This window comes from Sphaerodactylus townsendi, linkage group LG04 (assembly GCF_021028975.2).
Source record: "Sphaerodactylus townsendi isolate TG3544 linkage group LG04, MPM_Stown_v2.3, whole genome shotgun sequence".
Classification (NCBI taxonomy): domain Eukaryota; kingdom Metazoa; phylum Chordata; class Lepidosauria; order Squamata; family Sphaerodactylidae; genus Sphaerodactylus; species Sphaerodactylus townsendi.
Window position 1 is genome coordinate 80,725,693 of NC_059428.1, and position 15,110 is coordinate 80,740,802.

The 15,110-nt window shown below is 41.0% G+C and overlaps 1 protein-coding gene across 4 annotated transcripts in view; it reads left to right on the forward strand.

Annotated features, from left to right (window-relative positions):
- PCYT1B (phosphate cytidylyltransferase 1B, choline) overlaps positions 1 to 15,110 on the forward strand; it is a 65,499-nt gene that overhangs the window by 16,137 nt on the left and 34,252 nt on the right. For 3 of the 4 annotated variants that reach the window (XM_048494486.1, XM_048494488.1, XM_048494489.1), the window contains exon 1: positions 7,483 to 7,773. The exons of the other annotated variant lie outside the window; for it this stretch is intronic. In XM_048494486.1, coding sequence (XP_048350443.1) covers positions 7,657 to 7,773 — 117 coding nt within the window. In that variant the 5' untranslated portion in view covers positions 7,483 to 7,656. Of the gene's footprint in view, positions 1 to 7,482; positions 7,774 to 15,110 lie in introns of those variants that run through there. 4 annotated transcript variants of the gene reach the window in all.

The following is a 15,110-nucleotide window of genomic DNA, read 5'->3' on the forward strand; positions in this document are numbered from 1 at the left end:
CTCATCTTTGAGAGTAGTACCTTTCTGAAGAAGCTTAATGTAACTACATTAGTAGTTGTCACTTGTTAGCATGCTGAGATACCTGAATCTGACAGCATTAGAAACAAGAAATTCCCTATCGGCTCAACAACACTGGACTTCCTGCACCAGGTCCTGGAGTCCCACATAGAATTAAATCTAGGATCACCTCTCCCTGGTTGGTTTTCCCACACAACCATCTGCTCTTAAGCCACAGTCATTTTAGCATATCCAGGAATGCTCTCTCCTTACTATGACCTGAACATGCATTTTTTCCAGTTTATGTATGGGGATAGTTAAAAGCACCCATTACCACTACATTTTTGTTTTTGTTGGCCTCTCTAATTTCTTTTTCCATCTCAGAATCCTCTTGTGCACTTTGGTCTGGGGGACGATAATATATTCCTAATATTAAAATGTCCTTCACACCTGGTATTGATATCCACAGTGATTCTGTAGGGGAACCAGCTCCCCTTGCATTGTCTATTTTATGTGATACTATGCTCTCTTTGATGTAAAGGGCAACTCCACCCCCAATGCGCCCTGTCCTATCCTTCCTATAGAGCCTGTAGCCTGGTATAACAGCATCCCACTGATTCTCCCCATTCCACCATGTCTCTGTAATGCCCACTATATCAAAGTCCTCCTTCAAAACTCTGTACTCTAGCTCCCCCAAATGTGGGGAGCTAAAACATCAATTTGGAAACTTGTGATGTATATCTATCCTAAAATTCAACTTTTCCTATTAATGGAACCCAGAACACAATCACAAAAAGGCCTACGGAGTTTGCCATTGCCTTTCTACCTTCCAAGTACCGGCCCTGCTTGGCTTCTAAGATCTGACAAGATCAGGCCATGCCATGCTATACTCCATCCCTTTACTGATGTACCAGCAGCCTAATACCCATCCCCCCATAATATTACATGGCATTTTCTGTTTTGTTTCATCAGAAGAGAGACATGCTAGACAGAGAGAACACTGAACTGATATTAAAAAGAAAAATATTCCCTCAAATATGGGAATAATAAAATCTTATTTTATAGAACTGTTTGAATTATTAAAACCAGGTAATGTATTTATTTTAAAGATTTATAGTCCGCTTTTCTATCAAATGGTCTCCACAGTGACTTTCAACACATTAAAACAATATACAGAAATTGCAATGACTATTGGACTTCTAGCTGGGCCACAGCCAGATTGTCATTCACTTCACTTCAGTCCCCTAGGATAATTGACAGTTGGAGCTCACCTGATTCTGATGAGGATGGATGAGCATTCTTCCTGTAGTGACTCATTCGGTGGCCAATAACTGGGGCCAGACTGGTCTTCCCCTTGTCTTGCTGTTCCTCTTAGTAGAGGAGTAGACAGTTTACCAGTGGACCTTGACTCTCTGGCTGATGCAAAAGCCACAGAGTTCTACTGCTCACCCCATCCCAGTCCAAGGGCAATTCATATAAAGTGGTTTGAACACTGTTAACTGCCATTCTCCTGCCATATCATCTTTTTCTTGTTATGATAATAAGGTTACAATTGGGGTTGACCGGGGGTGGGGGTAATATTCTCAACAACAGAATATTATTTTTATTATGAGGGAAATGTGATTTCCTTGCAGCAGAAGTAGCAGCTTGGTCCCAGGCAAAAACATAGATGACAGCTGGACAATGACTAAATGAAAAAGCATCACCTGGATAGCCCTTGAATGCATGAACAGTCCTTAAAGGCCACAGGCAGCTCAAACCTGTGAAAGTTTGCACACAATTAAATGTGATTGCCACTCGAGACATGCAAGCAGGGAAGGTCTACCAGCATTAAAACAGAAACACCCAACCATTTGTTGGTAAAAATGCTGGCCACAACTTGTTTAATAATACGGCATCAATGGAGTAAAGGTACAGCTGTTACCCAAAATGGTGGGATGCAACGACACTCTTTGGTTGGGGAAATTAGCTGTAGAGCACAAGGTCACTTAGTGTCAGTGAGGAGCGTTGCGTAACTTGATCACTATATATACTATAAGAAACCAGCAGAGAAAATAAATTTCCTTTTCAATGGTTTTATTGGGAAAATAACTAGAATAAAACAAAATCTCACTTACAATCACTCAATTACTGGGATAAAAACAGACACATACAAGGTTTTCTAGGATGTAATTTAGAAGTGAAAGACAGGTTTTGGATATAGAGAGAGAAGGAATGGGATATCAAAGATTATATTTACCAGTCTTGTGGATGTCCAGGAAGCAGAGACCTAATGACCAGCATTGGGCTCTGGATGATCAGCGCTGCTGGAACAATATTATTGAACATCATGGTGGTGTGATAATATTGAACGCTTCTGGCTTAGTGGCCTCCCACAATCCTCAAGGCCCCTTATGGGACCCCCTGACAGGGAGGTAGGCAGGCATCACCTTGCCCAAGAGGCTCGATCCCCATGCCCAATCCACCAAGCTGCTACAAGGGATACAAATACCTCATTTTAACAATACAGACATTACCAGCAAAACAATTAACATGAGCTTTAAGCAGAGAGAGGGTGGGTGGGAAAACGAGTGACAGAGGGAGTGACAGGAAAGGCCAAGAGCTGTGCAAGCTCTCCTTTTGATGCTCATTCTGGGCCCGTTCCTGCACAGCTGATGCTTCACCTGCTCTCCAAACTGGTCTCCTTAACCTTTTGCCCACAAGGCAACATGTGGCCAGTTCAGCCACTGACTTCCCTTCCCCAGCTCCCCGTGAGCAACAACCTGCATATGCAAGTGAGTCTGTGCTGTTTTTTACTTTAAAGTAGGTTTGCATAGAAGCACAACCTTAATGTGGAAAGAAAAGAGGCAGTTCAAGATTGATGGTGATTTTTCCATTTATTTAATTTTGTTCAAATCTTTTTTGTTACCTCTTAGATACCCCAGACTCATATTCTCCTGCACTTTACATGCCCATACACTTCTCTCACCCACCTCCTCTTTTTCAGAACCAATCCTCTGTTCCACTGTGGCCTGTTCTTTGTCTGAAGTGACATTTAAAGAAAAGTACTTATTTGTAAAAAATAGTCATGAGTCATGCTTCTGCTACAGCTGATTTTAGCTTTTGTTTTCACTAAAAAGGTTTTACATTTTTGATGCGAAAGCAGCTTCCATGGCTACTTTCTCCAGTGCTAGCAGCCAATCATCCTTCTCCCTGTCTAGCCAGCTTCACAGTATTGTTGTGAAGATGAAATAGAGAAAAGAAGTTTTGTGAACCCACTTTGGCTTCCCGTTAAGGGAAAAAGCAGGATATAAATATCCTCATAAATAAATTCTAAGAGGCAATAGAAGAAGGGAACATTCTAGCACAGATAGCTAATGTTATCAGCATTATATTTGTGTAGTCACTGCTGTTACTTTTATATTCATCTGATACAGTTCACATATTAGTGCTAGACTACTGTGCTCCTCATACTTGCCAATCTCTCTTTCTGTAAAGTCCTTAAGTAAAACTTCATGGTCTTTGTGCTTTGCTGCTGCAAAAGCATTGTTAGGCAGATTGTCAGTATTGACTATTTTAAATTATCAGCCATGTTAGTCATGTAATACAAGGTAAAAACAAAGAATGATCAAAAACAATGGCCGTTTCCGCATGGCAGCGGAAACGGCTGGGTCGGCACTTCAAGCAAATAATTCAAGACGCTTGGGACCGCTTAACGGACGTCCTGGGAAGAGAAGGGCAGCCGCGCCATTGAGCGCCGGGCTACCAAGATGGCTCAGCATTCCTGGGCCTCGGCGAACAGCCGAGGCCTGGGGACGCTTCGCCCCGCGCCAGCTTCGCTGCCCGGAGCGCGGGCAAGTATGCATGTCCCCAGGCCTCAGCGACGCGCCGGAGGCCCAGGGACAAGGTGAGTGCTGGGTCGGGGAGGCGCCGTGAAGCCGCTGCCGTTCGCTCGTATTCCAAAAAGAACGCTTCTTAGCGTTCTCGGAATACGCCGGCTGTGGGCCAGCCGGGCGGCGCGGGGGCGAATGGCAGCCTGGAGATGGCGTTTTTACCGTCTCCAGGCCGTCATTTTCCACCCGTGCGGAAACGGCCAATGTCTGTAAGACTATCCACATACCCGGATATGTGTACTACTTGGGGTACTGCATATCTTGGATTAACACAAAGGTAAATAACAATGAGACAGCAAGTATAAGAAAATGTCAGAAACATAAGAAAGGAAAGGCACTTCAGTTGACACAGTTTGTTCACAGACATATTTGCCATGTATCAATCTTGCCCAGAATACACGTCCAGATCAAAGTTCAGATTCCATACCTATAGAGTCACACATGTTAGTATCAAGTCCTTTGAATTAAAAAACATTTTAGTAATTTTTTTTGTTATTGAGAACTAAAAATAAATAATTAGGGCACAAACAAGAGCTGTGAGGCAAATATTTAGCAAAACTGCACAGTCAAGACAGGAATGCATATCTGAAGGTGGAGCTAAATGCAGCAGGTGGAGTAACTGTGACTAGCAAGATGAAAGGGTGCTTCAGCCAATAAGGGTGTAGAAACCAGGAGCTGCCAAATGTGGCCAGTGCAAGCAGGGTGGCCAGTGTGAAAGAATAGCATTTTCTCTCAATCAAAGGTTAATGTTCTTACTTAAAACACATAAATGATTATGTCCTTTGAGCACCAGAACACAGAAGGTTTTGAATGTACAACACATGTATGAAAATTTGACAGAACACTTAACACTGCATTAAAACTGAATTATTTTGTCATTAAACTATTCTCCACAAGGGAAGGGAAGGTGGCATGTTGTAGCCCAATCTCATCAGATCTTGGAAGCAAAGCAGGGTTGGTATTTGGAAGGGAGATCACCAAGGAAAACACTGCAGAGGCAGGCAAAGGCAATAGCAAACCACATCTGCTTCTCTCTTGACTTGAAAGCCCTTTGTGAGGTCATTATAAGTCAACTGGCAGTTTACACATATATCCTTTACAACCTCAACGTCTCCTTCCTTCTTAGTCTCAGTAATTTCACATCCTATTAGCATATATTTCAAAGTCAGGATTTTTTTGATCCAATGTAAGAACATAAGAAAGAGCCTGCTGGATCAGACCAGAGTCCATCTAGTCCAGCGCTCTGCTACTCGCAGTAGCCCACCAGATGCCTTTGGGAACTCACATGCAGGATGTGAAAGCAATGGCCTTCTGCTGCTGCTGCTGCTCCCGAGCACCTGGTCTGCTAAGGCATTTGCAATCTCAGATCAAAGAGGATCAAGATTGGTAGCCATAGATCGACTTCTCCTCCATAAATCTGTCCAAGCCTCTTTTAAAGCTATCCAGGTTAGTGGCCATCACCACCTCCTGAGGCAGCATTTTCCAATCATACGTTGCATGAAGAAATGTTTCCTTTTATTAGTCCTAATTCTTCCCTCTAGCATTTTCAATGTATGCTCCCTGGTTTTAGTATTGTGAGAAAGAGAGAAAATTTTCTCTCTGTCAACATTTTCTACCCCATGCATAATTTTATAGACTTCAATCATATGTCTCCTCTCCAAACTAAAGAGTCCCAAACGCTGTAGCCTCTCCTCATAAGGAAGGTGCTCCAATCCCCCAATCATCCTCGTTGCCCTTCTCTGCACTTTTTCTATCTCTTTGATATCCTTTTTGAGATGTGGCGACCAGAACTAAACACAGTACTCCAAATGCTGTCGCACCACTGCTTTATATAAAGGCATGACAATCTTTGCAGTTTTATTGTCAATTCCTTTCCTAATTATCCCCAGCATAGAGTTTGCCTTTTTCACCGCTGCCATGAACTGAGTTGACATTCCCATGGAACTATCAACTAAGACGCCTAAATCCCTTTCCTGGTCTGTGACTGATAGCACTGACCCCTGTAGTGTGTATGTGAAGTTTGGATATTTTTGTCCCTATGTGCATCACTTTACATTTTGCTACATTGAACTGCATTTGCCGTTTCTTAGCGCACTCACCTAATTTATCAAGGTCTGAAAGGAGCTCCTCGCAATCCTTTGCAGTTCTCACCACGTTACATAATTTGGTATCATCCACAAACTTGGCCATCCATGCTAACCACCCTTACTTCCAGGTGATTTATGAATAGGTTAAAGAGCACTGGTCCCAAAACGGATCCTTGGGGGACACCACTCCCTACATCTCTCCATCGTGAGAACTTCCCATTTACACCCACCATTTGCTTCTTGTTTCTCAACCAGTTTTTAATCCATAGGAGGACTTCCCCTCTTATTCCTTGATTGCTGAGTTTTCTCAATAGTCTTTGGTGAGGAACTTTGTCAAAAGCCTTTTGGAAATCCAAGTAGACAATGTCCACTGGTTTCCCCTTATCCACATGCCTGTTTACACCCTCAAAGAACTCTAGAAAGTTTGTAAGGCAGGCCTTGCCTCTGCAAAAGCCATGCTGACTCTTCCTCAGCAGGTCTTGCTTTTCTACATGTTTAATAATTTTATCTCTAATAATAGATTCTACTAATTTACCAGGAACAGATGTCAAACTGACTGGCCTGTAATTTTCTGGATCCCCCCAGATCCTTTCTTAAAGATTGGTGTGACATTGGCCAACTTCCAGTCTTCAGGGATGGAGGCTGATTTCAGCGATAAGTTGCATTGCATAAGTTGTACATCACCCACCAGCACTGAATTCCATTTTCCACACTGTTGCCCATTCACCGAATTTATGGAGATCTTCCTGGAACTCTTCAGGTTGATCTGGTTTTCACCTTTGTGAATAATTTTGTGCCATCTGCAAACTTGGCCACTGCAGTGTTCACCTCAGTTTCATATAATTTATAACAACTCAAATAGCCCCAGCCTCTATGCCAGTCTTTGTGGGATCTTACTACTTGCTTTCCTCCATTGCAAGAATTTTCCATTTATTCCTAATCTTTTCTTTCTTTACCCAAGAGTAGGAATAAATGGTCACTTCTTGCAATGAATAAGAGGCAGTAATCTGTGGTAGTTTCTTTGCTGATTAGTGCCAAAAATTGGAAGGTGTGAAGTCCTAAACATTTCTTTATATAGTCATTTATATCTAGAAAGTAAGTATGTATGTATGAACAATACATGTGTCTTTTATTCAAGAGCAAGGAAGAGTAATGTATATCATGTTCCATGAAAAAACAGAATAATAGAGTTTATAGATTAATTCCATCTTCAGTGTAATCAACTAGTAATCTCCTATGAGATTGGAAATGTTACGCAATGTAACATACTTTTATAACAGTTAATCATGATTTTGGGAAGGAGATTTGTCCAGTTCAGCGATGTGTTTTGTGAAACTATACAGTACCTGATAAGAAAAACAGTATGTTCTGGTGGCATTCATATCATCCCGCCTCCCAGTATATAACACATAGCTCAGTTAAAGTGGTACTATGATGACAGTAGCCAACCAGAAGCCATCATGCAAATCAGAATACTGTATCCTGTAACAACTGTTCTTTTGCTAGCTGGTTGTTATAGTGATAAACTGAGGCCTTGCCTCTTGGCTTCTCCTTGAAAGAAAAACCTTTAATTTTTCTAGGGAAGGAAAAGAAGGGAAGGGGGGAGGGAACGGGGAGAGAATTACATGAGAAAGGAAAACATTATCTGACTAGGAAGAGAACAGAAGGGAGAGTATCGCTGCAAGAAGCATTTACTGGCCATGCCAGTGCTCGCTGCTAATGCTGAGTCAGAAACAGGTATCCCAAAATCCCTTTCTAATGAGCTTCTATCAGAAACCATGGAGGAGATAGAACACACATGCCCTCTGCCTCGGTTGGTAAGTAAAAAGACAAAGGATGCATTTATCTGTCACCCTAGGGTTCTTCGGCTTGTTAGGATGTAATAGAATCAATGCTTTGTAGTCTTACTAGGATTTTAACAATAGCCTAATCCATTTCAGCTGTTTGATTCTTGTCTGTACTGGGAACATTTGCATTGAAAAGCATTAATTGTGCCTGCTGCATTAAAATAGGCAATTAGGATTACATCCTTTTGTGGCTGGTCTTTTTAAACAGAGAGTGTCAAGCTATGTAAAAATGGCACTTTCTCCCGGCCTTTGTTAGAGTCAGATTTATAACTGCATTTGCTCCTTGCCTGCTCTCTTATCTTTCTGATGACTGTTAAAAATGAAATGACAAAGAAGCTAAATTTCTGTTATAAAAAATCTAAATCTGCCTATAGAGGAAAGAATGTGATGAATTCCCGATATTTTTCAGAGATTCCTGTAAAACTGTTTGATTAGAGGATACACTGTTATTTCCAAATAACTAGGGTTGTGGGAGTTGGGAGAGTTTCATTAAGAGAAAACCTGCATTTCTTCAATAAATAATCTATAGAAGCAGTAATTAATCACTTCATCACTGGATGACTGCTTTCTGAATTAGACCTACTCCCACCATGAATATTTTACTTTCCCTAATTTTGCATATGCATTTTTCATTAGCTAGGATTTGTTTCAGCTATATGACTGAAAACAATATTTCAGGGTGGTAATACTCTGAAGTTGTATGTTCTTTAAGTTATATTTGAGCCACTGTAAGAATCAGACCTGAGAATTTGCATTTCAAAACATGACCACCCTAGCTCATTATGATTTATAAGAGTATTGTAAAGAAATGGCCTCTGGCTTTGTGGTGTAGAATGGGGAATTAAAACAGTAAGAGTACAGCAATAAGCATACTTGTTGGAAGTAAGTCCCATGGGTTTTTGTGGAACATGTAAACTTACACAGTTAAAATTTGACTGCAGAGCTAACATCCTTTGATGGGCAGGTGAAAAAGCAATCTACTTCCTCTCTAGGAATCTTGACCACTTTCCAGTGTCAATATGGTCTTCCTAACAAAGAACGCCCTGGGTTGCATGCCTATGCCCACAGTAGCCTTGATTCTGAAATGCTTTTCTCATTTTTAAAGAGCATTTTGATCCTTCCCTTCACTGTGTCCTAGTGCAAGTGATTCTTGAGAAAGCAAACGCTGAAGGGCAGACAGTTTATTGGGTTGTCATTCTGTGACGTAGGTAATTGTCTAGCATCTGTCCAGAATGAGTTGGCTTTTTATTTTTAAAAAAATTACCATGGATAAGATTGTTTTGTTCAAAGTATGGGAGAGGTTAATAGATCTGTATATTGCATTGTGCTTACTAGTATTTGCTATTCCTGTTGTAATCTCAGACTCAACCAAAACTTTTAGAATATATTGAAATCACACAAACAGCCATGTAAAAACAAAGGAAGAAGTGTTCTATCTTTTTCTATACTTATTTATTTTGATGCTGTCCTTTTGGTAGTTTTACCTAGGCAGAATTCCATTCTTCTAAACTTGTTTATTTCAGTGGATTTAGGAGTAATGACAGGTGAGAACTTTGAATCAAAATTTATAGCATTCTAGAGCTGATGAATTGAGATTGTGGTGGAACTGAATATGTTGCCTCTACTACTAATGGGGAAAAACTAATCAGGTGAGGATTCAGGAGAAACAGTTCCTCAGTGGGTGTGGAAGAAACTGCCCATGACCAGTACAAGAAGTGACATTTTTTTGCACAAATTTGCTACCTCGTATATTGTATAGTTTGCTTAAAATGACCTCACATGAAAATAGTTGCCCATGTTAACAGTTCACTCCACACAACAGGAGTAAAACAAAGGGCTGGACGTATATAGGAACAGTTCTCAGCCTAACTTATCTTCATTTCTGAAATACCACCATAAAAGAACCACAATTATTCTTTGTCAAAACACTCTTTCTACAAAAGCAAACAGATGAATAGAGGACTTAGATAACACAGAGAGATTATAAACTTTACATACTGTGAGTTTGAGAAAATGGATGATGAGAGCAAGTGTGGTATAGTAGTTAAGAGTGTCATACTGGTATCGAAGAGACCCAGTTTCAGATCTCCACTTGTCCCATGGAAAATCTTTGAGTGACCATGTGCCAGTTGCACTGTCAGCCTAAGCTACCTTACATGGCCATTATGAGGATAAAATGGAAGAGAGGAAAATGATGTAAGCCACTTTGGATCCCCATTGGGATTAAATAAATAAATAAATCTGTTATTCTTAGGATCACGTGAAATTTCGGCAGCATGGCTGTGTTCAATAAAGGGATCGTAATGTTAGAAAGCAGCTCAGGTTGTGGGGTAGAAATATCACATGAAAATGATTTTTGACAGGCAATTTGGCATGTGAAATCTACAATCCTTTGATAGGATTGTATCCTATCAATTCCTGAATACTTTACTGAGCTTATAACAAGTCCTTCCATGTTCCTGCTTATTGTTGTGGGTTGTTGTTTTTACTAATTTCAATTAAAATAAGGGGCTGTACATATAAATTATTCAAATCATACCTATTTCTTATTCAGTACTGTATATGTCTCTGATTTAATGGTACAGAGGCTGCCACATAGAAAATACAAGGAGTTGCTCTATCTTTCAATTAATGGAAAAAATGGAGATGGCAAACAATTATAATTAATACTTATCATGTGTATCAATGCCGTGTTATTAATTGCCATTTCTTTTTCTGTAGAGAAGCTCTCTGGAATATTTTTAATCAAATAAATGTAATGAACATTTATATTTAAGGACACCCAATACCACACTTTTTTGGTATTATACACAGCGCTTTCTTAACAGCACAAGGCAATAAACAAATTGGTGATTTAAGGAAAAGTGTTTTTATGGGGCAGGAGGAAATGAATAATTCTAAGAAACAGAGGAAAGGAGGGAGGAGGAAGTTAATGAGTGTAAAGTTAGATGGACTATTCCATCCTTCTAGGAGACCTTTCTTGATCTTAGAACTTCTTAAAGCAGTGCATATTCTTTCCACTTCCTTTAAACAAACAGTTAAGATCAATTTTACTCAAGTCACTTTCATCTGGCTTAAATCCAAGAAGTGCATCTAAAGTCTGTGTCATGCATTCTAACTCTGGCCCACTTCAGGGAAGTGTTTAATCAGGATTACCATAAAATCTAATAAATGGTAGGGTCTTTGCTATATTCAGATTGCTCCAAAAATCAAGTATTTTCTGGTCAGATAACAAACTCTCCAGAGTCCCAGATAAATCCAAGATCAAGGCCCAGATCAAGGCTAGGCTTTCACACAACATACCGATAGTGCAAAGTGCTGCTAGAACTACAAGGTCCTTAATCATACCCTCTTAACCTTTCCATTGTGTTACTTATTGATGCTAGAAAGTTTGCCAAGAGAACTTGTTCTCATTGTCAAGCCCACAGGTTTCATGGGCAGTATTCCTAAGCATGTTCCAAATGTTCTGAGAAGCTGGACCTTAGAGGAACTACATCCCTAAGGTTGCCACTTCTGAGTTGGGAGATCTGGAGTGAGGGAGGCCTGGTCAGAGAGTTTAGGGAGTAGAAGGACCTCAGCAGGATATCAAGTCATACCTGGGCCTTAGGGTTGCATTCTTGAAACAGGGAAACTGTAAGTTGGTCAACATTTATGACATTAGAACAGTAATGGCTAAGGCTTAAAACTCTGTCACATGGTGACATTCCTTTTCTTAATGTCTAGAACAGGGATCTGCAACCTGCGGCTCTCCAGATGTTCATGAACTACACTTCCCATCAGCCCCTGCCAGCATGGCCAATTAGCCATGCTGACAGGGGCTGATGGGAATTGTAGTTCATGAACATCTGGAGAGCTGCAGGTTGCAGACCCCTGGTCTAGAAGTATTTGTCCAGGTCTAGCAAAGCTCAGAACTTGTGTAATCCATTTGCCCTTTGTGTGTGTGTGTGTGTGTGTGTGTGTGTGTGTGTGTGTGTGTGTGTGTGTGAGATTTATTTTAAAAAATATGCCCCCTTCCTACCCAATCAGGGTCCACAAGGCACAAACATAAAAATACATTAAAACATTTAAACAGTTAAGAATACAGTTAAATTATAAAATGATTCAATTAAAACGCATCAACAACACTAGAAGGAGACCAGTAACTGTTACTGGGGGTGTGGTAGGGCATACATCTTCATTCAGAGATTCTTGAAGTTGGCCAGCTACCACTCATTCAGTTATCTTGCTCAGTAATAGTACTGAGCAAGTTGAGACTGGATGCTAATTATTCAGAACTTCTGGATTCAGAGTAGCTTTCCTTAGAAGTGGTTGTGGCTTGGCTCTTTTCAATGCAAGAGCAATTACTCCCTCTCTCGGGGAGGCAGTTACTTTCTCCTGAACCCAGTCCACCAGCCCAAGGGGGGCAAGGGTTGTACAAACAGGTGGGAGGTCTTCCAAGAATCCTGTCCACGTTCTCAGACTGGGCAAGCTGATAGGTATCCAACACAACTGGGCTAATCAGTACTCTGGCACCATCTTATCTTGTGCTACTAATGTAGAGTCCAAATTGGAGAAGATGTGAGAGATTTTCTTTGCAAAGTACTTCGAAAAATAATTGCAGAAGGGCTGCAAAGCAGTCCACCTCCTTTCATTGGCTAAAATCCAGTAGAGCCCTGACCACTTGAGCCCTCCGGAGAGGGCGGTATAAAAATCTAATAATAAATAAATAAAATAAATAAAAAAGAGTTCTGCAGGTCTACATTGTGTAGATGCAATGGTAGTGAGATAATATTTTTTTGAGAATGGTGATATTAGTAAGTTATTTTGTATTTGTATTAATAATTCACCTAATTATGGGGAGTCCACCAGTTTCTCTAATTATAACATGTTCTGAATCATGTTTGAACTAATCCTGTGTAAGCATATAGGGAAAATAGCATTGCATATACAGAAATCCATTATATGTACAGAGGAGTTACCCTATCTATCACAATGGATATTAGGACTGGTGATCTCACCTTATACCTCAGACATGTAATTATGCCATTGGATCACCTGTATCCACTACACCAGTGGTTCCCAAACTTTTTCAGGCTACAGCCCCCTTGACTCCCAGGCTAATTCCCTAGTCCTCTCCGTCCACACACACAGGAACACACAACTCTTTCTTGGTATCAGGTCTGCTGCAAGTTCAAAACAACTTCTAATACTGTAAACAACACATGTAATTTACAAATAAACATGATCTAGTAAAAGTAAACCAATTTATTCAGCAGTTTTAGCAATATGAAAGAGTATGATTGTATTTCACAAGGATATTGACAAGCTGGACGGGTCCAGAGGAGGGCAACCAAAATGGTAAAAAGTCTGGAATCCATGCCTTACGAGAAGTGACTTAGGGAGCTGGGGATGTTTAGTTTGGTGAAGAGAAGGTTAAGATGTGACATGATAGCTATGTTTAGATATTTGAAAGGATGTCATGTTGGTGAGGGAGCAAGGCTGCTTTCTGCTGCTCCAGAGACTAGGACCAGGAGTAATGGGTTCAAGATGAAAGAAAAGAGATTCCATCCAAACATCAGGAAAACTTCCTGATAGTAAGGGCTGTTCAATAGTGGAATCCACTACCTTGGAGTGTGGTGGAGTCTCCTTTGGAAGTTTTTTTAAGAGAGGCTGGATGGCCATCTGTCAGGAGTGCTTTGATTGTGTGTTCCTGAATTGCAAGGGATTGGACTTGTTGGCCCTCGGGGTCTCTTCCAACTGTATGATTCTATGCCTTCACAGTTTTAATGGAATGGATGTGCAGGGATATCAGCCTCTCAATATCAAGATGCAAGGCACTAATGCAGGGGTAGGGAACCTGGAAGCAAAGGCTATGCGGCTCTTCTGCCCTTGCTGTCCCGCGAGCGACCGTTGGCCCCATCCTTGCCAGCCTGCAAGCGTGAGTGGAACGCCAGCGGAGGGCTTTCCCTCTCGCCGCCCGTTGGGCCGAGTGGCGACAGGAGCCGAACTTCTTCCTGCGAGCAGGAAACCAGCTATGGGGAGAGTGGAGTAAAGGTAAAACCCCTATATATATAGTGTTATCTTTATTTTAAATGTCAAAAATTATTTGCGGCTCCAAGTGTTTTCTTTTCCCGTGGAAAACGGGTCCAAATGGCTCTTTGAGTGTTAAAGGTTCCCTACCCCTGCACTAATGTCTTAGATCCCCACATTCAGTTAATTTCAGCTTGTTCCCTTGCTTGGAAAGAAGCTGAGTGACTGCACCAAAGCCCCATTCCACTTACAGATGCCTTTGCTAGCTCTTTGCCTTGGCCCCTCCTGCTTACTTTCTGCTGCACAGTGAGAAAAGCGTTGTTGAAAAAGAAATCATGCCTTGCAAAACAGCAGCAATGGGGGCTCTTTGGCTTGTCTCCCCCTCCCACTCCAGGCTACAACAAGGAGGAGAGTTCTTCTGCTTTTCCTTCGGAAACCACCACTCAGCAGTCACCAGGATGGAAGGACAAAAACTTTTTCTTGCCGGCTTGCTCAGGAATCTCTGAGTCCTACCACTCCAAAATTCTCTGCCACCCCCTATCACCCCAAAATTCCTCACCACCCCCTTGATGTTTCCACCACCCCCAGGGATCAATACCACCCACTTTGGGAATCCCTACACCACACAACAAATGGCTGCTGTTGTTACATATCAAATATATGTACAAAGTATGCATGCACACGTCCCTTTTCGTCTTTAAAAAAGTTATCTCTTTGTCTTGTACTGAGAGTAATAGCATTGAGATTACTAGAGATAAAACAAGATGGAAAATAATCATATCAAAGACTCTTAAATAGACAGGGGTTTTGTTTCAGTGTAAGAATAAAGTTTATTATATAGTCAACAGACATTTAAAATACAATTGTTAGAACAGAATGTAGCAATTATTATAATCCTATTAATAGTATTATGTTGCCATTCAAGACCTCATCTCAGTATTTATTTCCCCAGTGTAGTGCATCATAAGAAGAGTTTGGATTTGTACCTTCCCTTTCTCTCCTGTAAAAAGACTCAAAGGGGTTTACAAACTCCTTTCCTTTCCTCTTCCCACAACAGACACTTTGGCCCCTTCCGCACACGCAAAATAATGCATTTTCAAACCACTTTCACAACTGTTTGAAAGTGGATTTTGCCATTCTACACAGCTTCAAAGAGTACTGAAAGCAGTTTGAAAGTGCATTATTTTGCATGTGCGGAATGAGCCTTTGTGAGGTAAGTGGGACTGAGAGAGTTCAAAAGAACTGTGACTAGCCCAAGGTCACTTAGCAGGAGTTTGGGAATGCAGAAGCATATCTGG